This window comes from Vespa velutina, chromosome 19, assembly GCF_912470025.1.
Source record: "Vespa velutina chromosome 19, iVesVel2.1, whole genome shotgun sequence".
Classification (NCBI taxonomy): Eukaryota; Metazoa; Arthropoda; class Insecta; order Hymenoptera; family Vespidae; genus Vespa; species Vespa velutina.
The window spans coordinates 149798-174397 of NC_062206.1; the positions used below are offsets into that span (position 1 = coordinate 149798).

Below are 24600 nucleotides of genomic sequence, written 5' to 3' on the forward strand. Positions count from 1 at the left end.
ATCGGGCTGTGAAATTTCTCCTATCATTAGACTTATGAAAATAGACGTCATATAGATTTGCTTTTAGTATCAAACAAATCTGTAAAAAAGAATTCTTTTTCTAGATTCACTCCCTCGCCAAAAGATATTCCATTTTTTCGAGATAAACAGGACATTTTACGCACAAACACACACAATACATACATACATTCTATTCTGGAATTTGTAGATAGAGAATCAGAAGGGATTGAATAATGGTTGCGTTCGATTTGCCGGTATAAATTGACGAAACGGCGTCTAAAGAGAAAAAACGGAGAGAAACTAGAGAACTGCAAACGAACCGACTAATCAACGTGTGGGAGTATTGACGAATCGAAATTACAAAATTGAAAATGTACGGTCTGTCGGGTTCTCCTGGAAAAAAGGAAAAACAAAGAAAAATAATAATAATAAAAAGTTCCGAATTATCTAAAGCGTAATATCGTATCTGTTTGGAGGACGATGATACGTTTCTTGTTTTTCCTTTTTTTCTTTTTTCACGTGTCTTCTTTTTTTCATGATGAATATAGAGCGGAACAATCATCGGCGAGATAATAAAATCGATATTTATTTTCCCATTGAATGAAAATAAAAAGAGAATGAATTCGGCCGAACGGTATCTATAAATTTTTTTCAAATAACACGTGTAATTTCTGTGAGAGAGAAAAGACGATATAAACGTGAAACAAGTTATAATGAGATTGTTCCGTAGGGTCTGGGGGTTGAAGGTATACGTGAGAAAAATGTATTATCCTTATTCATACCAAAGGTTGCTTTTCGCAAAGGAACGCGTTTAATGTACATGCCATACACGTATGTGAAGCTTTAGACCCGCGATATCTCATGGCATATTCTTTCTACGACGTGCCGCGATGGTTTATTGCCGAAAAAAATAGAAGAAAAAAAAAAAAAAGAAAAGTAAAAAGCAGATAGGAGGCCGATAGAAAGAGTGGGCCGGGGAGAGAAAGAAAGGGGATGAAAACGGTGGGTGGGTGATAGATAAGTGAAGAAACGTAATGCAAAACGAATATAAAATAACGACGATTTGAAGGAAATAAATAAAATAATTATAGGTCGGTAGTGGTTTATTATTAAAGATATATAGAGTAAAAAGAGTTTTAGGGGAAAAAGTTATTATTCATGAGAAAAAGTGAGAAAAGTTTTTTTTCTTCCTATAGCTAGTGTTTATAAATCTTCGTTAGATGATGAAACGAAAAGATAGGTGGCACAAAAGTTAGCAAGTGGATACGTTTTTTTCTTTCTTTTTCTTTTTCTTTTTCTTTTTTTTTTTTTTGATTGTAATCAATACGAATAGGATAGTTCGCACAGAAAGGAGTTATACTACTACTCGTTTAGTTCTTGTATAACCTCCTGACCAAATAGCCTCCTGACGCGGGTTAATCGAGCGCAAACCACTTTCTGCCGAAATACGTAGCCGCAATGATGTCATTGAAGCCAATACGACGTTGTTGGATCATATAGAACGATCGATGAAGGATAGAATCGAGTCTAATTGATTACATCTCTTGTGTTAGATCCGTTGCATAGGGCAAAGACATTGCATATCAAAAAAAGAAGAACATCCATAACGTTGGCGTTATATTTTTACTGTTGGCAATTAAACGCGACGACTTTTTTATGATAATCTTAATTAGAGAAAATAATTAGAAGGATTCACTTAATTGTGAATTTTGATTTAACATTTTTATTATGTAACCCTTGCACGAGTGTAACATTCTTTCTATATAAATATAACTTCACATATAAACACATATAAATAAGTGGACTAACCCGTCTACTAATCTGTAACCTGATTATTAACCTGTTTATCTTGTCATTCATTTCTCGTCTATTTTCATTTTCGAGTCGACGATAGAACATTCGAATTTCGAAGTTTCTTTCTTTCCTTCTTCTTCTTCTTCTTCTTCTTCTTCTTCTTCTTCTTCTTCGAAAGACAGAGAGGGAGAGAGAACTTTCTGTTTCGAGCACGAAACGATTCACGGAATCGTCGTAGAATTCTTGATGAGTGAATTGTTCTAACAAAAGCAGATGCCTTTTTGGGTCCCGTTTGCGACTACGTTATTGCACCAGTGGCGAGATATGCTGGTGTATGGGGGATACCAGTATTGACGGCAGGTGCTCAGGCAGAGGCCTTTCGTCATAAGGACGAGCACTATCCGACGTTAACGAGAATGATGGGGAGCCATCGTTTGGTCGGCGAAGCGTTAAGACACATACTTCAAAGATTCGGCTGGAAAATTGCCGGTCTATTATATCATAATCACGCAATGGCGAGCAGCCGCGGTAATTCAGAGTGCCATTTCACTTTGGGAGCCGTATTTACAGCGTTGAATCAAACACCAGCTCACAAAAGTTTCAATCAGGAAACTACCAATGCCGAGGACTACAGGAATCTTCTTCTATTCGTGTCAAAGTCTGCGAGGAGTAAGTTGTTGCCCGTTGTTTCTTTTTTTTTTTTTTTTTTTTCTTTAGTTTTTTCCCCTTTCCTTTCCCTTTCTCTCTACCAATGCCACATCTCCTCCTCGAGATAACGGCCGGTATTTAATGTAGGATATTTTTTTCCCTACCCTCTCCCGTTACTCTCGATCCTCTCTTTCACCATCAACATCATCGTCATTTATTATCATCCTCGTTGCCTTCGTAAAATGAATGGAATTTACGAGAGGCGTAAGGCGTTCTTTATAATGCACGTTTCTCTATTATTAAACAGGCAGCTTGCTGCTGCTTTACGTTGCAAGTTACTGTCGATGCAAGTAACGATATCTCGACTACAAAAGGAAACTAGAATTCAGGCCATCTATGCAGTCTCGAGACCTTTAGAGAGAAGAAGGACCTTAGGGTTTTCTATCGGATCAAGTAGAACTCAGATGAACACAGAGAAGAAAATATTATTTTTATATTCTTACATTTTCCCTGTCCTTTCGTCCTCCTTCCTTCCTTCCTTCCTTCCTTCCTTCGTCTTTCTCTCTTCTTCTTCCTCTTCTTTCGATTTTTTTTTCTTTGTTAACATCACAAACGTTACTTTTGAAAAGTTGGTTTCCGGACGGGACCGACATGACTTCAACAATCGTAAAATTGTTTTACGATGTCTCGTACGAGTAAATGTTTATAACACGAACGGTTAGGTATAAGGTACACATACATATGTACATATAAATTTACGTTCGTCCAGATCGTTACGTCAGAATTCGAATTTTCGATCGTATTCCTTTCTCCTCCATTTTATAAATGTTAATTAATAACTATGAAATTAGCTTCACAAGAGAATATCTCCATTATCTGATAGATATATTTATTCTCTTCTCTTGAATCAAATCGCATTATTATCTCTAAATGGGTATTATTAATCCAACTTATGTTTCAGTCGTGGTCATGTGCGCAAATTCTACCACCATACGGGAGATATTGCTCGCAGCCGAGGAACTCGGAATGGTTGATTCCGGAGAATATGTATTTTTCTCGATAGAGCTTTCATCTAGGTGAGTCGAGTAAACATTATCAAGATAATAACAGAACGTTTTTCGTTAATATTATTGTATAATATAAATGCAATGGAGTATCCACGTTATTAAGTCGTTTCCCGCATGCTTTACTTCCCTCAACGAGGACAATGTAATAACGAGAAAGAGCCATTTTCCATGCTTTTTAATTATGAAAGACCCGTCACTTATATATCCCGCGTTACGTGGTATTTCATACCTCTTCTCGTATTTTACGAGGCTTTAAAAAGAAAAAAAAAAAATGTTAGAGACCGACCGGTAATGGCCGTTTCGAATCAGACAAAACTTGTTATTACATGATCGCTTTCGATCGTATATCTTCTTACGATCGATACTTCATAGACCATTCCTAGGATGTCTATGTCTGGTAAAAAGAAGAGAAGAATTTTCGTTAATTCCTACGATTTAATTATTCTTTCTTTTAAAAGAAATTACGTTTACGTAAGATTTTATCAAATGAACGATAATGGTAATGACTAGATTGGGTGGGAGGAAAGACAAGATTTTCGAATTGACGTACTCTGCTTCAGTAGAATTGAATTCGTTGAACTAGAAATCCCAGGCCGCAACTTCTCGTCTGGATTATTGGTAAACCGCGGTCTAGAAATGTATTGATCGTAGATAGGAAGCAATCGTTGCCCCATCGATACGTCCAAACCGTGTTGTCTTAAGGACAGGAAGAGGATTAAAGGTGATCTAGATCTATCTAATATGAGCTACGGCCTCCTACGAGTTGATATTTCCATAATTCAAACTCAAATTCAAACTCATTTCAATCGCCAATCATTCGATATCGATAATAATCGTTCGTTTTTGATAAATTTCTATGCATTGTATTTTATAACTCTGTTTTTTTTCTTTTTTTTTTCTTTTTTTTTATCGAAGATCAACCATTAATTAACTGCAAAAATTGTTATGGACTTGAAAACTATACGGATATTGGACGGCTAAAGGCTTTTTTTTAATTGGGAATGACCAGCCCTATTCCCTTTCTCTCCTTTCGTTTGATCCATGAGATATCCTGTACATTCAGATCCATAGTTTTGTAAAATTTATTACTACGTGACGTAGTCGTCTTATGTTAACATAATCGATTGAATTTAATAGAGACATTGACATTCCAAAGTAAATTATTTGTCAATCAATCGTCGTGTACGAAGTTTTGTCATTTAATGAAATGTTAATCTTCAGGAAAATTTATTTTCGATATGTAAGGTTAATTATATTTTTTATTTTCAATATAAATGTTAAAGGTTATCAAGTGGTTTGACGGAACAAAATATGAAGGAAAGAAAGTAAAAACAAAGAGAAAGGAATAAAAAAGAAGAAAATTCAAGAATTCTTGCGTCAGTTGCTTTGGCTTTCGGACATGTTCGAGAGAAGCGGAAGGATTTTTGAAAATTTCTTTTATTTTCTTTTTCTTCTTTTTCTTTTCCAGCGACAACAATTCCATAGAACCATGGAAATTGGAGGGCGACACGGATGAGAGAAACGAGAAGGCGAGAAAAGCGTACCAAGCACTTTTGACTGTAACCGCACGGACTCCTGACGATCTTGAATATTTAAATTTCTCGCGTGAAGTTAAATCGTTGGCACAAAGCAAATACAATTTCACCTTCGGCAATAGTTCCGTTTCGACGTTCGTCACGGCCTTTTACGATGCCGTTCTTCTTTATGCTCTCGCGCTTAAAGAGAGCCTACCGGAAAAGCCTACCGGTGAGGTTGATCTTGATGGCGGCAATTTAACGAGAAGAATGTGGGGTAAAAGTTTCAAAGGTTAGTTCGCAAACGTGTATGAGAAAGAGCAAGAGAGTTCTTTCTTTTCTTTTTTTCTTTCTTTTCTTTTTTTTCTTTTTTCTTTTTTTTTTTATTAAATAGTCGTACATAAATGATCGTCACAAGTGATATTTCATTAGAAATCGAGTTAGCTCCTTTTACGTAAACGTTGATAATTACTTCAACAGTTTGATAATTATTTCAGGTATAACCGGAGACGTGAATATCGACGAGAATGGCGATAGAATCGCGGATTATTCCCTTCTGGACATGAATCCGGAAACTTCGAAATTCGAGGTAACATGTTATACGGTTAAATTTTCCTTTAATAGCTTTCCCGGTTAACGATTCACGTCGCGCGAGATGTTAATTCGATTCAACATGACTGAAATAAAAGGATTGGATACTTTCATATATTTTAATCAGATTCAACGATGAAATTCTTTCGTGAAATTTTATTCGTTCGTCGGTAAAATATCGGCAAACCGGTGATCAATAGGATCAACTACCGTAATCTCTCTGTCATTCACGTTTTATCGTTTGTTAAAGATCGTTGCCAATTATTACGGTGCTAACAAAACTCTGGACTATATAAAGGGAAAACAGATTCATTGGTCCGGGGGAAGACCGAAACCACCCCCCGATACTCCAACTTGCGGATTCGATGGATCCCTGTGTCCGGATAATTGTAAGGATTTCATTTGATCTCTCTAATATAATCTTAAGATATCGATTATAACGACGTGTCGAAATTGAATTACTACGTTAAATGATTTTTCATCTTTTATATTTCTCTTTTTTCTTTTATTTTATCTTTCTTCTTCTCTTTCGTTCCAGCTCTCCCAGGATACGCCATTCTCTCGATAGTCTTGAGTTCGATCGTGGTCGTTCTGGTTGTGGCCTCGGTATTTATTTATCGGTAAGCGATATCACTTAAGTATTTTCGATTGAAATGAACGAAAGATGAAGAGGAAGAGAAAGGGGAAGAGGAAGAGGAAGAGGAAGGAAAGAAAAGAAATCAAAAGAAAAAATAAAGAGGAGGGAAGACGAAAGGAAATCTGTCGAAACATTTTCTATGTAGAGTTAGGCAGATTTTCTTGGGTAGATAAAGCGACGTTACTTTCCATCTCTAATTTAGTTGAGAATTTCCAGGTATGCGTATTACGAGGAACACTGGAACGTAATTAGGTAGCTAGTTTGCAGTAGGCGAGCAGCTCTCCATCCAAGCTACTCTCGCAGTACAAGAACAAGGATGTATTCCCTTGTGCTCGTAGATTCACGAGTCCGAGCGAAATGTCCTTAGCCCGTTTTCATCTCTAGGGAGGAATAACTTTTGCATAATAAGTTTGCACTCTCTATGACTCGACAAATAATCATTAGAATGAATAACTCGGAAATATTAAATGATAAGCCTTAAAATGGGCACTCGTCATGGACAATCGTTAGAAACTGAAACGATCCTGAGTTTGTCGATTCCATCATTCGACGTATTCAATTTATCAGGAACGAAATAATAAATCTCGTTCAAGAGAACTCTCATCGTCCCTTACCAACTACCAATGTTCTAACCTTGTATCTAACGTCCTTTATATTATCGAGTTTTAAAACTGTCTCGTTTTCTCGTTCGCCTTTTATTGCCGCTCGTTCGAACTGTTTCTCTTTCGACGAGAAGTCATGACGACGTTCGACAGCCAATTCGGATGATGTTTCTTTTTTTCCTTTCCTTTTCTTTTCTTTATTTTTCTTCTTCTTCTTCTTCCTCTTCCTCTTCCTCTTCCTCTTCCTCTTCCTCTTCTTCTTCTTCTTCTTCTTCTTCTTCTTCTTCTTCTTCTTGCCTTTTTCTCCCCTTTACAGTCACTTCAAACTAGAGGCTGAAATCGCTTCTATGACGTGGAAAGTACACTGGGAAGACATCATCTGGGTACCTTACGCGAGGATTAGAGGCTCGATGTATTCGTTAAATGCCAACAAGTTACGTAATAGCCAACTTGTGAGTATCTCCAAAGTTATTTTTATAAAAATCGTTTATTTTTATGATGTTAAAACTCATCAAAGTTTTTCCTTCACGTTTCATCGGATCTCAAGTATCACGGGATTTTATCTTAACCGGCGGAGATTATGTATATATACTTATGTAGAAAGGTTTGAAAATATTAATCTTTCAATAATATTTCTTCTTCTCTTCCTATATTTTAGCATCCTTTAAAAATATTTTTTAACATGTATCTTTTAGATGTATGTTATCTTCTTCATCATTAGATCATTTTTTAATCGTTTGAAAATTATTCAGATTATTTTTATCGAAAATTCGAAAAAATTCATATCGTTCTTTCATTAAATGAAAGTATTACAAAAAGAATCGACTTCGTGAAGGAGTTTTCTTTTTAAATATACTTTGATGGCTTTTTCCTTGTTTTATTATTCTTTTTATCATTTTTGATAATAACCCGTAAGCGATATAGTCGGATGATTCGAAGAAAATAATGAATTGTTTTAATCTTTCTCGTTGGGAAACAGTACCCGCTAAAAGTACATGGTTTTTTAATAACATTTTATTCATTAAATGAATTACTTGTGTGAAAAAAAAAAAAAGGGAAAATTGCCTTTTTTATATTATTTATTTTTTGGCCGTTTAGATGTACGTAAATGCCCCTTAACATGATTTAACTCGTTAACGTTAAGAGACGCTTTGTCATTTGAGCGATTTAATTTTGAAAACAAATCTCTTTTGCTGCGCAAGACCCGAGTATCTCGATAATGACGGTGCCTTTTAAAGCCGATCTTTTTTATTCTTTTTCTTTTTATTATTTAATTTCTTTATTTTTTATTTTTTTTTTTCTTTTTTTTTTTTGCTTTTTTCATTTACAGAGCGTATACTCCGATGATAACGTTAGTCTACCGGAGGGTGTGGACAAGCACGTCTATATTCCAACAGGATTTTACAAGGTAAGTTTTCATTTTCCTTCAAAGGCATTTTCTTCATCTTTTTTCTTTCCTCTCTCTTCCTCTCTCCCGCCCTCTCTCTTTTCTCTTTTTTCAAACGGGATCAAAGTATTAATAGAATGTCCCCGAGCGAATATTTAGTTTTCTTTCCCTTTACTTCTTCCTTAAAGTTCCTCTTTAATTTCCCTTAAAATCCTATCGCCTTCAGTTCTCTCTTGTTTTTTCTTTTTTCCTTTCTTTTATTCTTTTTTTTTTTTCTTTTCTCTTACGTGGGGAATAAAAGAAAAAAGAACAAGAAGGAGGAGGAGGAGAAGAAAGGTGTAGAATGAAAGAAAGAAGCAAGAAGTTTGCATAATTATAACGTGACGCAGGGCTTGGGGGACTCGATTAAATTTGCAATGCCAGTAATACGACGCAATGATCTAACGAAAAAGTTGCATACATCGCATTTTCTTTTTTATTTTTTTACTTTTACGTCGTCGTAATTTACAAATGAAGATCAAAGAGAGATACATAGAGATAGAGGCAGATAGACAGATAGATACAGAGAGAGAGAGAGAGAATGTATTTTGAAATTCATTACAGAACTCAAAGGTGGCTATAAAATTAATACCAAGGAACAAAGTGGAAATATCGAGGCCTTTATTGCTCGAGTTAAAACGGGTGAGTATCGATCACGCACATATACAACACGATGTTTCGGCGAACAATAATTGCCGTCGAAAGTTGATCTTGCGATTAATCATATCCCGTAATAATAAACGTTCGCCATGGGATATATTAGCAAGAGTCATGGAAAAGTGAATTTGAATATATATCCTAAGATGGATATGAACGAACCGTTGTTGTTGTGTTCTTTGTTTTTCTCGAAAAGCTACATAATAGACATCAATTAAAGATTTTTATTCTTTTTATTTCTTTCTCAAGAAGAACCAACTTTTTAAGAAGATTTATAATACACCTATCTGCTTCTGTTCTGATAGATGAAAGATCTACAGCACGATCATTTGGTGCGTTTCTATGGTGCTTGCGTCGACCCACCCCATTGTTGTCTATTGACGGAATATTGTCCTAAAGGATCCCTTCAGGTTGCGTCGTAATATCATAATAAAGAAAAGATATATATATATATATATGTAATGTAGTATAGCAATATTCGTGCATATGCAGACAAATGATATTATCTATCCGTGCAACAAAAAGCGTTAGACGTAACGTCGATTTAGTCGAATAATTATTTTTCACATTTCTTTGTTTAGGACATACTTGAAAAACGAACAGATTAAACCCGCATCGTTTATTTCGCGGCTCTTTGATACACGATATAGTACGTGGGATGGCCTATTTACCACGCTTCGGAGGTTAAAAGCCACGGGAATTTAAAGTCGAGCAATTGCCGTTTTGGATTCGCGATTCGTCCTAAAAATCGCCGATTTTGGTTCTTCACGATTGAGGAGGTCCGGTCCATGGAAGAGGAATTCGACCAAAAAGCAGTTCATGTACGCTTATTGGAGACGTTAAGTAAACCTAATCATTGCCGCGAGTGTTTGTTTGTAATGAAAATAAAAAACAGAGAGAGAAGAGAGAGGAGAGGAGAGAGAGAGTAGAGAGCCAATAAACAAAGAGAAACGTGTTATCGTTATAGGACAATTGTGGACGGCGCCGGAGTTGTTGAGAATGGAGAGGCGACCACCGGAAGGTACTCAAAAGGTTACGTTTATAGTTTCGGAATAATCGTACACGAGATCGTCGTTCGTAAAGGTCCTTTCTATTTGGGAGAAAATTACGATCCACCGCCTATGGTGAGTACACCCTTTGCATAAACGTAATCGTAAGAGTAATAATTTATCGTAATAGTAATCGTAACGAACTTGTTGTTTTTGGATGTCGTCTACATAACTGGATGAATTATAGTTAAATTAAGGACCAATCGATGTCTCTTTGTTAGGAGAAATAATGTATATTAAGAAAATCGTCATTTTCGTGCGTTTTGACGTTTCAACTCCGACTTTCGATCAAATCGAATGTCGAATGATATGTAATTTCTCTTATGGAATATTTTGTATTTTTTGTTAATTAATTTGTGATTTTAATCGATTTGAAACAATTATTAAACAAGTACGCGACCTAAGGTTAATCAGTATTAGGATTAGATATTAACGGTATAGAGTCCAATTAGATAATTGTTACATTTCTAATTGAAACCAGTTAAATGATTCCACCCAGATGTAACGTCTTAAAAAAAATTTTTTTCTGCATCTTCACAATTATAAAATAAGGGTATATTCAAATCACATCTACAGATTTAGAAGAGGGAAAAATTCTATACGTTTGTTAATGAAATAACTATGCATATTGTAAGATGGTTTGCATGCCTTTCCATTATCCCTTAAGATTAAGTTTATTCGTTTTTTTTTTTTTTTTAAAATCATCCCACTCTCGTTTATATAATCCATAAATGTCAATATCTCGTTAATTGTTAACCTCAGGGCTATAATTATATAGGCCGTTCAATGATTTATTATAAAATCATTGATCAATCGATGATAGAAATATCTGATTAATTAAAATAATGTTCCATGAGAAAGATTAATTATCATTAAACTTGCAGTTTAACCCGAAAATTGGATATTATATTTCGTATTCTTGAAATTCAACTAGCCCTTCATTTACGATCACCAGTATGCGCGCGTAGAAGGAGTTACATAAGTGATGTCCATCGCTTTGTTAATCGTCGTATCCATCCTCTTACCTCTCCTTTTTTTTCCCCACCACGTAAATTGCCGTGTATTTTATCCTACCCTCTTTTTCTCATACGTCGTCAGAGGATAATACTGAAAAAATTGTTGTTGAAAGCTTAATACCCTAATGTACCTAAATTATTGACTCAAATCCTTTTAAATCGTTCAATTTTCGTTCGATTATCTAAATAGGATCAATTTTTATATCCATTATCTTTCGTGGATTATCATTTTCATCCTAACGGATGTTTCCTGAAATGGACTAAGCCTTAGCTTAGAACGTCTCCGATGGACTGTCAAACGGAGCTTATCCGGGTTGTTGGCAAAGTTAGTTGGCAGGTTCTTTTTACCTACAAAGATATAGTAGGTTTGAGTGCGAAACGAAAGAAATATAGTGTGGTTAATAATAATAATTTAGGAATAATATAAGACTAGAGAGAGGGAATCGTCGAGAACTATATTTTTATTAATTAAAATTTTTCTCTAAGGAAAATATTACAAACGAATGATGGAAAGGGATGAATTTTTCCATCGAGCAAGAAAATACATCTCTTGGTAAACATCCTTAATGCATTTTATTTCTATCGAATGGAAAATTGATTATGATTGATATTGAAAGTGCAACCCCCTGTTGGCACACCCCTTTAGATTCGATATTTTTCCAAAAGACAATTCGTCGATCTAAGGGGAATAAATCAATATTCATTTGTACGAGAAAATTATTTTGAACGAGGGAAGTTGGAAAATATTTTCTTCTTCTATCGTCTTTATTAGTATTAGAGCAGTTTTAGTCGTCTCTAATAAATACAAGAAACGATCACGATATTCGTCGTCGATCGCGTTACTTTTGCGTTACGATACGCAGGTCCCTGCATTATCATAAGATAAGACGAGAAACTTTTTGACCGACGACTCGTCAGCGCTCTCATACTTACTCGACAGTATTTCTTATCGACGGCCGATTAAATATTTTACAGAGAAATGATTACCGACCGATAAATAAATTTCTTATGTATCCGTCGGTATTTTTTAAAAGTTACGATATAGGTTCACTATCAAGTATTTTGATATCAACGAAGTCGGTAAAAAATATTATAGTCGAGTAAGCTCGCGCGTATATCCATCAAGCTCGGAAGGATCGATCCTCATACTAGGAACGAGAAAGTCGAGTACGATCGCGAGGAAGCCGTCGGCGAAAGCTCAGTCGAAGCTTTAACGCGTCCTGGAACACTCATTTCGCGCGCGCTCCTTTCGTAGTTTCTCTTTCTTTCTCTGTCGCCTCGAGCACACTGTTTCGCGCTTCGTTTCTCTCTCTCTCTCTCTCTCTTCCACTCACTCACCCTCTTGCTCTCTCTATCGCTCTCTATCTTGCTATTTATCATTCTATATCTTTCTCTTTCTCTCCCTTATTTCGTGAAATAAGTGGGACTCCCTAATGTCTGTCTAGATATATTTAAAATTTCTAACTATGTAAGTGGTTTACTTTAAAAGGATTTCGATAAATGTTTGAAGTAAAATTAGGAATTTACTTAACTCGCACACGGGAAATAGAGTCTTCTTCTTTTGTTCTTTCTTTCTTTTTTCTTTTTTTTATGTTCGTTTCCGTCTCTCCCTTGAAAACGAGAGATGCAACGCAACTTGGTTCTCTCTCTCTTCTTCTTTTTTTTTTTTTTTTTTTTTTTTTTTTTTTTTTTTTTTTTCTTTTTTTTTTAGTCGCGCACAGAGAAAAGGATAAAGGCTATGAGATCGGTTGAATGGTGGACGGGAGGAAGGGGGGAGTGAAAGAGGAAAAGACCGATCGGAGATTAAGAGCAATTCGTGGGCAAGGAATCGATTGGAGGAGGCTGTCATTGCACTCGGAATGTGTCTCGCCTTGTATCCGTTTCATCGGCGGGGTTCGGGATCGTAAAACGTGAAATGGCCTATTCGTACCACTTCCTCGAGATATTTGATTCGTCGTTAAAGGATTCGAAAGATTTTACTTCGCGAAAACCACTTTCGTTTGATTCATCCGGCGAACGTCGAGTCGATTGCTTCATATTCAGGGATAGTTGAATGACTACATATGTGCTACGAAAAATAAATATATATATATATATATATATATATATATATATATATATATATATACACACACACACACACGCGCGTATATATGTTTATATATAAAGCTAGATATGATGATAGATCTCGTTCGTGCGAATCAAAGATCTTTAAGAGAAACGATTCGTATCCCGTTGTTAGTCATAAAGTTCGATGCACCGAATCTTTGAAAATCCCGATAGAATATCTACGGGGGTTATATTTCATCTTATAATCTCATTACTTTGCGTAAAATCATATCTTTCGATAATATGACAGATCACCGTCGGCCAATAACGATGACGACGTCATTTTATCCGATAACATTCGGTCCATCATTCCTTTCTCTGCTATATTAATTAGGATAACTTTGATCATAAATTGCTTATTGAAACATAATGTTTCATCGTTCTCGCGTAATATTAAGCGAAACGGAAACAAATTTTCTTTTTTTTCCCTTTTTTCTCCTTTCCTTTCCTGCGACAACTAAAATAGGACATTGTTAAAACGTAAGCTCTTTTATTTCGATTGAACTCGTTCAAATGAAATTCCACTTGACTACTCTTAAAATAATCGGATAAAATTTTGCGAGAAACGTTGTTCGTTTTCCTTTGACAAAATTAGATAGACAGATAGAGATAGAGACAGAGAGAGGGAGAGAGAGGGATTCTCTTTCATTAAGTTTAATCGTAATTACCGACGTCAAAATTATCCATACGAAACGCAAACGAGGACAAATATTTACGTGCATTTGTATTCTTGGACGGATTTGCATCTCGTTTTGCTATCCTATCATCCTATTTTAACCGAGGAAAGAAAAAGATTCCGCGCGCGCGCGCCTATATGTGTGTATCCGTGTGCGCGAGGGAAACGAAAGGAAGAAGGATAGAGAGAGAGAGAGAGAGAGAGAGAGAGAGAGAGAGAGAGAGGGAGAGAGAGAGAGAGAGAGAGAGACAGAGAGAGAAGAGGGAATTTACTTTGCGTGAAAGCTCGAGTCCCAGTAGGGTAAAGTTCAAAGGAGATAGCCTCTCGATGGAAGAAGACCGCGTCACTCTCTCTCTCTCTCTCTCTCTCTCTCTCTTTATCTATCTCTCACCCTCTTTCTCTCTTTCTATATCTTTCTTTCTCTATCGAATTCCAGAGTCGTTTGAACCATAGTAAATGTATATAACCCAGTATTTATCTTTTTGCGAAAGAAATAATAAAATCAATTCGCTTTTAGATAGATTTGTTAGTAAGAGAGAAAGAGAAATAAGGGTGAGATATATATATATATATATATATATATACACATAGTAGAAAGGGTTAGGTAGAAGAAAATAAAATGAAAATTTGTGAGGAATAGTCGATTGATCGATTTGTTGTGAAGATCGTTATATATATATATATATATATGGACCGGAGGAAATACTACTCGAACGATCGATGAAAAATATATTTGATAATTTGCGTGTTAGGGAGGAAGACAGTGTGAATAAAGGAAATAAAAAAGGTGAGATAGAAAATAATATGGCGGATAGGAGCAACGCCTCGGGTAGCAGCAATCTGACATTACCAACGATGTTGGGCGCGAGTCCTGAGGGTGGTGCGAGTCCTAGAAGGGCCGTTAGTCCACTCCTCGAGGTCCGTAGACCACATTGCACCCTCAACTGCGAGTCCTGCAACGCTTATCTGGAAGACATCTACAGGCATAGTAGGTTACGTTCGTTCTATTTCGGTTCGTCCGATCAAACCAGGATTAGTTCTACTGTATGACAAAATGAAACTATTACTACTTTTATTACTATTACTACTACTATTATTACTATTACATATATACGTTTATGATTGTGGAGATTAGATTTTTGTTTGTTCTTGTCCCTTAGTTTTTTTTTGCTCTCACGATCTCTGAGTCGATCAGTAAAACGAAAAACCATTTTTAGGTTTTTCGTTTTACTGAACTCGTTCAATTCGAGAATAGAGAATCTTATCAATAAATACCTTGTTAATTGGAATCGTACAGAAAATTGTTACTTAAGGAAGATAACATAAGAAGAAGAAGAAGAAGAAGAAAATAGAGGGAGGGAGGGAGGGAGATAGAGAGAGAGAGAGAGAGAGAGAGAGGAAAATCGTATGAATTCGAAACGTCAATTACAGTTTCCCGAGCGTAATTGGCACAGCGCGCGCCCTTATCAAAATCGATATCCTCTTGGCATTACTCCGATGTTACGAGGATGCATAGATTTCGTTTGAACATTATCTCTCTCTCTCTCTCTCTCTCTCTCTCTCTCTCTCTCTGCGGACTACTTGCGTACTCTTTCTCATTTTGTTCTCATTTTGAACGGGAGTTGAATGAAATTCGTTCGTTCTCGAGAAGAGAAGGGGAAACAGAAGAAAAATAAAAGGAAGAAGAAAAAACCATCGTTTTGATTACAGAAATCGTCGAGGGTGTCAGGAAAGGGGGTAGTTCACCTTTAAGACCTGTGATCGACGAGAGCGCCGTAGAGGAGGAGGTCAGTGCATTGAAATAATGATAGTAATAATAATAATAATAATTTCTCTTTTTTTCTTTCTTTCTTTTTTCCTTTTCTTCAAGTACATACTACTACGTAATAACAGGTCTATGAAATAAATTCTGTATCTCGTAACAGGTAGCCACATTAATGAGACGATGTTGGGCGCAGGATTCAGCCGATCGACCTGATTTTCCCGCGCTAAAGCAAACCATACGCAAGATCAACAAGTAAGTAACATGTCTTTATTGATCTTTTCCTTCTTCTTTTTTTCTTTTCTCCTTCATTTTATTTTACTTCTTTTACTTTTTCTTCCCTTTCTTTTCTCTTTTCTTCCTTTCCATTCGCAAATAATAATGCAAAGTCTTGGAATCGTAAGGAACCCGTACCCAGCGCGAAAGCGTTAAACGTGAAATAATATCAGAACCATTTTCTTCGAGTTAGGATATAAACCTTGAGAAGAATCGTCGCCGTCAAATCGATCTTGGAATCGCTCAGTTGTAAAACTTAAATCTTAAGCATGACTCGAGCGTGGATCGTGAAAGGATAACTTTGCCAATTAGTTCGCTTGTCGTTGTGTCCGTCCGTGCATGCGAGTGCGTCTCGCATCTGGGAAATAGTATATACGTATATATCTATACTTGACTTCATCAACGACTTCTTTCAGTACGTTTCGACGTTGAAGTAAATCGACGAAAGGATTTTCTTTTTTATCTTTACTTTTTTACCTTTCCACGATCATTTTCAAAATGTGACGGAGAAAGCTTTCTTTTCTTTTTACTTTTTTTTTCTTTTCCTTTTCTTATTCTGTTTTTTTTTTTTTTTTTTTTTTTTTTTTTTTCTTTTTTTCCATATTCCACCGCTCTTTCGAGGTCTTTCACCCCGAATATTGGCATAGTTCTCGGCTTTCTAGGCACGCCACTAACACTCGCACCAGACCAACTTTCCTCGGTTCTTATATACGAGGAATTCGAAGAGTGTACAGTTGAGTTCAGGCCGAGTAACTTGGTAGGTCAATATCTGAACGAGAAAGAGTGGTTCCTGGGTGGTCGAGTTCGAGGGAGACAGGAGCGTTCTGTAAACCATAGAAAAGAGAAATAGAGAACCATAGAAAAGATGAATAGATGGAGAGTATGTGAGAAGATGTATATCGTTTTTGATATCGTTCAATGGGATCATCCTGAACTTGAAAGGGATGCTCCTAAAGGGATGTCGATTTTTGCTTAGATCACCCAGGAATAAATTTGTTTAATAGATTCTTTCGACGAAAGAATAACCAAATAAACAAGAAAAAAGATGGAAGATCTTTTGGGATAAAAGAGAGGAAGAGAGAGAGAGAGAGAGAGAGAGAGAGAGAGAGGAATGTCAATGCCGTTATATGAATGTACGATGATAATGCGAATTTCGTTTCATCGAGATCCATCCATCGATGCTTCGGTACTGTTCTAGAGAATGCACGATTGACGGCGGAGTATGAATGGTTGCCTACGTAAAGGCGTTCGCGGATCGGTGTTAAACGCATTTGAAAAGCACTCGAGATATCCGCGATATTGTCAGGGGCAGATTAAATCATACGTCGGAACTTACGAACCCGATCGAATTCCACGGATATATAGATAGAAGAAGAAGAAGAGTCCTATGTCAAAATATGGAATTATTATTTTTATTATTTCGTGTTTCGATTAGAAAGAAGGATAAAAAGGGAGGGAAATAATAAAGGAGACAAAAAGAAATTAATTTTAGCTCTCTCGGAGTCAATTTAGTCGAAAAAAAGAAAAAAGAAAAAAAAGGAAAAGATGTAGATAAAGATAAAAAAGAAAAGTTACATTACAGTTACATTTTTATCCTTTTGAAACGTATATCTATCGCGATCCTTCGTAAAGTTTTATTCTCCTTGGTGATCTCTGGAATTAGATTTTTCTCTTCGACTTGAAATTCGAAAAATTGTCTTGGCTCAGGAATTAGACGGAAGTGAACGGATCGGAAAAAAAGGTAAACAGGCCTTTTTTACGGTCGGCCGAGCAACGTCGTACTTGCTTTTTCCTTACAATGGAAAGTACGGCCTGGCTGCCTGTTATAAGTAAAGATAACAATTTGTCAGGTTAAATTACTAAAGGATTTAAAGTTTAGCCATTATCGAAGCGTTTTAGGAAACTATGTAAAATGAAAACGTTCAGAGGGGATAAGATAAGCGACAATGGACGATCTCTTTTCGATCGATTTTCAAATTTACATTAAACAAATTCTATTTCCCTTATTTTATCGATACCCGACTTAGTAAAACTTAAACCATTTCCTCTTCTTGTTTCTTTGGTATAAAAGGTAATCTCTTTGATAACCCGAAGACGTCATTTCTTCTAACGGTATTCCTGTGTACCGTTAACGAGATATATCTCACCAACTCGACATAACTTTTATGAGTTTTATTCATGGACACTCATGGAATTAATATCGCATTTATCGATTCGTTCGCGTTTTCCAACCGATATGATCGTTAATATTTTCTTCGGTTCGGTTATTATTATATCGGGGCTTGTCACAATATATGATATACACACATATATATATATATATATATATACACATTATGTATACACGTTATATATACACATCATATATACATATATACGTGTACATAGGACGAGATTATAATAGGATTAGATTAATTAACTTTGAACGAAATAACCTTTCGACCTTGGAATAGATATATCGGACAATTGGAAACGTTGATTGGTCGAACAACACCGGGCACTGTAACCGCGTGTCACGTTACTGATGAATACAAGCGCCAAATGCAATTTCTCTTCTGATAATAGAATAATCCTGTCTCTTTGATAAAGGCGAACCTAGCGACACGTATATGCAACCCGTAATTGTATGCACCCGTTTTAGAGATGGGATCATTTAAATACGAGTTAGAGAAGGAATGGTGGCGATGGTGATGGGAGGTATTAGCTGAGTGATTGAGTGAAAGGTTGGGCGAGGGGTGTCGATATGCATGCTTCTATATTTTCTGTGTATAAACGTTCTCCGTATATGAACCCCTCGACATTATATTCACCCTTCAACAAGTATAACGTTAAGAATAATGTTATAACGTTCTATTATTACAGAGATTACGAGAGTAACAATATCCTGGACAATTTGTTGTCTCGTATGGAACAATATGCGACGAATTTAGAGACCTTGGTCGAGGAACGTACTGCGGATTACTTCGAGGAGAAACGCAAATGCGAAGAGCTACTGTACCAGTTACTGCCAAAGTAAGTTGCATTTAGATTTACGTATTTTCTCTAACACAGAAACCGATCAATGTCGCATTTAACGCGCTTTTTGTCCTGTTTCTGCTTGGTGAGAGGGAGAAGTAAGGTTATCGTTGAGGCAAGATTCAATTTCCATTTCCATTTTAGATAGAATATAAGAGTTCTGCTCTTAATAATAATAATATATATATATATATATATATACACACATATATATATATATATACATACATGTATATATAAATATCCATGGTAGTATTACGGGAGATCTGGTTTCCTAGTTCTCAATTTTTGCAATTTCTAATCCCTTTTTTATCCCTTTTTATCAATAAAAAATATATTGTCATTATATACTTTTGCCTCTTCCTCTTTAGACACCGTGAATGAAACTTTTCGTATATAGAAAATAAATTAGAAAATGTTTTATTCGATGAAATCAAAATGAATTCATTTAATTAAATTTATAAAATATCTTATTATGCTTCTTAATAATTATTTTTATTATTCAAGAATATTTTATTTCAATCATTTTCGTTATAACATGTGTATACACCCTGTATATACGTAAACGAAACGAATATAACAATTTTATTTTAATTTAATCGACAGAGTGAACGATAAAAAATTAATCTCTCTTCGAAGCCTGATGTATTCAATTAATGAACGTACATTTAGATTAACTTTATTAACATTTATACGTTTTTTCCAATTTCATATTTCAAACGATACGAATCGAATTAATTTTATACCGCGTTTGAATTTATTCGAGCGAATCATTTTCATTGTTTTTATTGTTATTGATTCTTCTTTTTCATTTTTTAAATCGATCCTTTTACATTTTCAATGCTTTATATTTTTCTAACTGCTATCAACGACGTTCATCTTTTCAAAAACCGTATCGATATGGCCTCGAAGTGAACGTCAATCGATCTATCCCCCACCAGGAGATCATTGTACGATAGTGTCTCCATAAAAAGAAAGAAAGGAAAATAAATAAAAAAGAAAAAGAAAAAAATTGTAAACGAAGTAACAAAGGGTAAACTTTTAATTTATCGAAACTAATCCAATGGTCTGCAATTTTAATACGGTTCATTCAAACGAACTTACAAAGCCGGATACACAATTATTTACTTTTTCTCCATGAGAAAACGAAAACGGTTGAATGACAATTACTATTGTCGTAGCGTAAACAGACGTACGTCGTTTATCCTAACAAAATACAAAAATAATAAACGTCGAACGACCAGTATCGCGAGATTGAGTTGTATATACGGATAATTTCAATTTTCTCGTTAAATAAATTTTTCTGGATAATTAAATTCTTCCTCCTCCTAAATCCATCAACTTGATCCCGATCTCCTCTTCTGTCTTCTGATTTAAAATCATATATTTTCGTATTATACACGGACAAAATGTATGCAGTAAGAATTTCGCGTTAGATCCTTCATTTGAAAAGCGGCTTGTCACGAAAAGGTTAAAGGTTAAACACTCCTTACTACAATGTTGTTCGTTTTACCAATCGGTCTTCCCTACGTCGACAATATTTTCTTGGATAAATGTTATACGGATATTATCATATTGGAAGTATAATTGGAAAAATATTAAAAGCGAGTAATTTTTTTTAATACAAAAAAGTGGATCGTAATTTTAAAAATCTTGCAAAAACATAATTTACATACATTCCGTTTTACATATTTCCCCGAACAAGAGGTTTTTATTTGTTGACGTTAAGTAAATAAATAAGTAAGTAAATGAGTAAATAGGTAATTGAGTAAATAAGTACGTAATTATTTTCATCGTAGAGAACAATACTTTATTTTACAATTTTTTTTGCCTAGTCCAGGTGGAATACGTATGCTTTTAACGTTTTTTAACGAGCACCGGGTTTAACTGAACGTGACGTGAAAAACTTGAAAAATTTATCTTCTTCTAGAAAAGTTTCCTTCTTCTGGGAAAGACGAGAGAATTGATAAACGCTTTTATTCTCTTTCTCTTCGTTTATTTTCGTTAATCGAAAACGAATTTGATATCGTTATATACATGTATAATATATGCATCTCTCTCTCTCTCTCTCTCTCTCTCTCTCTCTCTCTCTCTCTTTCACAGATCCGTCGCATCTCAATTGATACTCAGTCAAAGCGTGATCGCCGAAACTTACGATCAAGTAACAATATACTTCAGCGACATCGTCGGTTTCACCAGTCTATCGGCCGAAAGTACGCCTCTTCAAGTAGTCGACTTGTTGAACGATCTCTACACATGTTTCGACTCCATCATCGAAAATTTCGACGTTTATAAGGTAATCAATTGATCTATCAATCATACCCATTTAATTATTCATAATTTATTATTCACGATTCGAGCCAAAGCTTCTTTCAAGCTTCAATATATATTGCAAATTTAATCGATATCCAAAGGAAAAGGAAAAAAATAAATGAATGTAATACATTCGTAAAAGTAGATACACGAGAGATTATAATCTCAAGATAGAGCTGAAAGAATAATTTGAGATTTTTCTAAAAAAGAAAAAAAAGGACTATGTTTTCTACGCACGAGGCTATCTCATCCTAATTGTCCCGGTGAGATGATCCATCATTCAGGATGTCGTGGCCGAGCTAAAAAAAAAAAAAAAAAAAAAAAAAAAAAAAAAAGGAAAGGTTTAGAATATAACAGGAAGAAAAATCACTTCTTTTGTTCGTCTAAAATTTCTCTAGAAAGATCATATAAATTTCCAAAATTTTCAATATATTTCGTGAAATCGATTTATCGCATATCACACATCGAATCTAATATTCTTGTTCCGATTTACGTCTTTCTCCAAACCCATTTCAGCGTTATCTTCTTCATCAAAAACTTTCTTCAGCATCTCTTTCTCGGCTACAAAATCTGACAAAAATGTTCATCCGAAGATATTCATCGTCCGTAATTCTGAAATTATGTCAAGTAAACGTCTGCTTTGCATAAATTCCGATTTACTCGAATTTTTACGACTTTTTTTTCCCCCCTTACTTTTGCCACTCAAAACGACAAACTATGTTTTTCTAATTCGTCGAATTACACCTGACGACGTACTGAGGATTGGATTAATTTACGTTTGACCAGTATCTGCCACGAGACTCTTTTTATTAATTACCTGCGAACAACCAGATTGTTCTTCATTCAAGAAAATGCATAATGGACTCTCGTCATTAATAACGATTAACATAATGAATAAAAATGCATCATCTTTGTTAAGCTCCAGGGTTTACGTCGTAAAATATATAACGGTGTAAAATATTACGATGCTTGAATTATAACTCGCGATAGCCATCGATTCCGAGACTTAGAGAATGATGATTCATTTGTATTTTTTTCCTTCAATAATGTTGCAACAATATCTCGTCGCGCTGGAACATAATCTTTAAATATTATATTAATGCGTTGTATTCAGAGAGAGAGAGAGAGAGAGAGAGAGAGAAATTTTTTGATAAATTCTTTGTAAATTATGATTCAAAGAACAAGATGAAATATTTTCAAGAGTAATTTAATTTCTATATTAGAAATAACTCGTCTAATGTTTTAGTCGATAACAAACAATGATTATCGTTTATAAGCTTTCTTAATAATTGTCTGTATTAACACGTGAAAAGTATCGAAAAAATCGGATTGTATCTAAAAAATATGAGATCGTGTCGTTTCTTTAGAAAGGCCATCTTATCCTATATCGAGGAGGATAGATCGTCCTTATACTCCGTCAGAGATTACTCTCCTCTACTAAACAATTATATCTCGACTTAATTGATGGCTATCTCGGAAATAAATACTAATGAGTGAATCGAGGTGAATGGGGTGACTGGGGTGTGAGATGTAGGGTTAGGTCTCGAACTCTCTCAATATCGAGTTTCCTCGATCAATCGGAAATATCGGCTAATGATGCCATCGATGGAAAAGAGCAAGGAGAAAAAAGTGAGAAAGAAATAGAGAGAGAGAGAGAGAGAGAGAGAGAGAGAGAAAGAGTAGTTATACCTTCGGGCTGTTTAATTACTTCCGTTCTCTCGGCTAGGCATGGCATCTATCCGGTGTCCGTCATCGATCCGGTGTCCAATTGCACCTGGTCTAGGACGCGTAGCTTTTGAAACGTAAATATACCAGTTTTCAGTTTATATCACCGATATCGATCGAGTTTAATTAAATAATCTTATTCTCCTAAGTAACTATCTAAGATTAAGTGACTTGCTAAGCGATCCTTGAAGATGAAATTTAATTATGCATTCGTTAAGACGATAAAAGAAAAAGAAATAAAGAAAGAAAAAAATGTAAAAAAAGGAAAGGTAACTAGCTGATTGTTAACTGCTAACAGGGAGAAATTGGGTATCTAATTTCCTTGAAATTTCTTCTTCCCTTCTGTCTATTTCGCAAAAGGTCGAGACGATAGGAGACGCTTACATGGTCGTATCCGGATTACCAATGAGAAACGGTACGAATCATGCAAGGGAAATAGCAAGGATGAGTTTGACACTAAGGGACACCGTCATGACTTTCAGAATCCGTCATAGACCGGAGGAAAAATTGAAACTTCGTATAGGAATGCATTCCGGTAAGTCTCTTTCTATTTTCTTCATGATCGAGCTTTTCTCTCTCTCTCTCTCTCTCTCTCTCTCTCTCTCTCTCTCTCTTGTAAATGATTACGAAAACACCCATTCTAAATTATCTCCGATAATACGGAATAAATTGGAGCGAACGAGTATTTCTATTAGAAAATGTGTGTATATATGCGTGCATGAAAGAGAAATAAAGAGAGGGAGAGAGAGAGAACTTTTCAACGGACAAGCCGTTTACGAGGAAACACTTTTGATCGATTTAAATGAGATATGTCGCGCGTAACTTCGATTCGATTGCAAAATCGAGTTAATTACTTTTTAAATTGCGTTTAAAATCGATCGAACGTTTTTAATAAATGAAACAACGGATATAGATACATACGTCGAGCATACTTTGTATAAAATGTGTCTATTGAGTTATGGATATTGATTTTTTTTTTAACTCGATAGAATTTACCGAGGGAAACAAGTGTTCTATATGGGGGAACGTCGATTAAACGAAAAGTCGGATATCAAACGGATCGGATTATCTGAAAAAAAAAAAAAAAAGAAAGGAAAAGAAAAAAGAACTAATACATTTCATAGTTTAATCGTTACCTCAATAAGATTAGCTGGAATTTACTTCTGGAACAATATGTATATATAATTTTTATTTATCAAAAAATATTAAATTATCATTATTCTGATCGAAACGCGATTTAAAAATGAATAAGGTTTAAGAATGAATTGGCTTCGCCGTTTCAGGACCATGCGTAGCGGGTGTGGTTGGTTTGAAAATGCCGAGGTACTGTCTATTTGGTGATACGGTCAATACGGCATCTAGGATGGAAAGTAACGGTGAAGGTAATTATTATAAAGCCAAAAGAAAAAATAAATACCGTTTAGTAGTATTAAAAGAAGGAAATGGAAGAAGTAAAATATTTTCTTAATAGGCTATGCTCGTTATACTTTATTTGTATTTTTTCTTTTTTTTTTTTTTTTTTTTTTTTTTTTTTCCCCTTTATTTTTTGTTTTCAAACAGCTTGGATGATACACGTCAGTCCAAAGACGAAAGAGATATTGGATACTTTTGGAACATTCGATCTCGTTTGCAGAGGAGAGGTAACATTAAAGGTAAGATCTATCTTTTGAATCAAAAAGGGAATAAAATGTAAATGGAATTCGGAACTTGCACGCTGGTAGGC

The 24600-nt window shown here is 35.2% G+C and overlaps 1 protein-coding gene and 1 long non-coding RNA gene across 2 annotated transcripts in view; both read left to right on the plus strand.

The window, feature by feature from the left end:
* LOC124955905 (atrial natriuretic peptide receptor 1-like) overlaps positions 1–24600 on the plus strand; it is a 39986-nt gene that overhangs the window by 12261 nt on the left and 3125 nt on the right. The window contains 23 exon segments of the mRNA XM_047511032.1: positions 2065–2463; positions 3404–3518; positions 4978–5315; positions 5521–5612; positions 5865–6003; positions 6153–6234; positions 7170–7305; positions 8184–8261; positions 8844–8921; positions 9242–9346; positions 9518–9529; positions 9532–9606; positions 9608–9655; positions 9657–9774; positions 9904–9960; positions 9963–10064; positions 15497–15573; positions 15712–15803; positions 18687–18836; positions 20943–21135; positions 23238–23412; positions 24161–24259; positions 24438–24529. Of these exon segments, the coding sequence (XP_047366988.1) occupies positions 2065–2463; positions 3404–3518; positions 4978–5315; positions 5521–5612; positions 5865–6003; positions 6153–6234; positions 7170–7305; positions 8184–8261; positions 8844–8921; positions 9242–9346; positions 9518–9529; positions 9532–9606; positions 9608–9655; positions 9657–9774; positions 9904–9960; positions 9963–10064; positions 15497–15573; positions 15712–15803; positions 18687–18836; positions 20943–21135; positions 23238–23412; positions 24161–24259; positions 24438–24529 (2852 nt within the window).
* On the plus strand, positions 12713–14554 carry LOC124955907. The gene is made up of 3 exons (XR_007103018.1): positions 12713–14244; positions 14304–14311; positions 14539–14554. It is a non-coding gene; the product is annotated as an uncharacterized LOC124955907 (long non-coding RNA).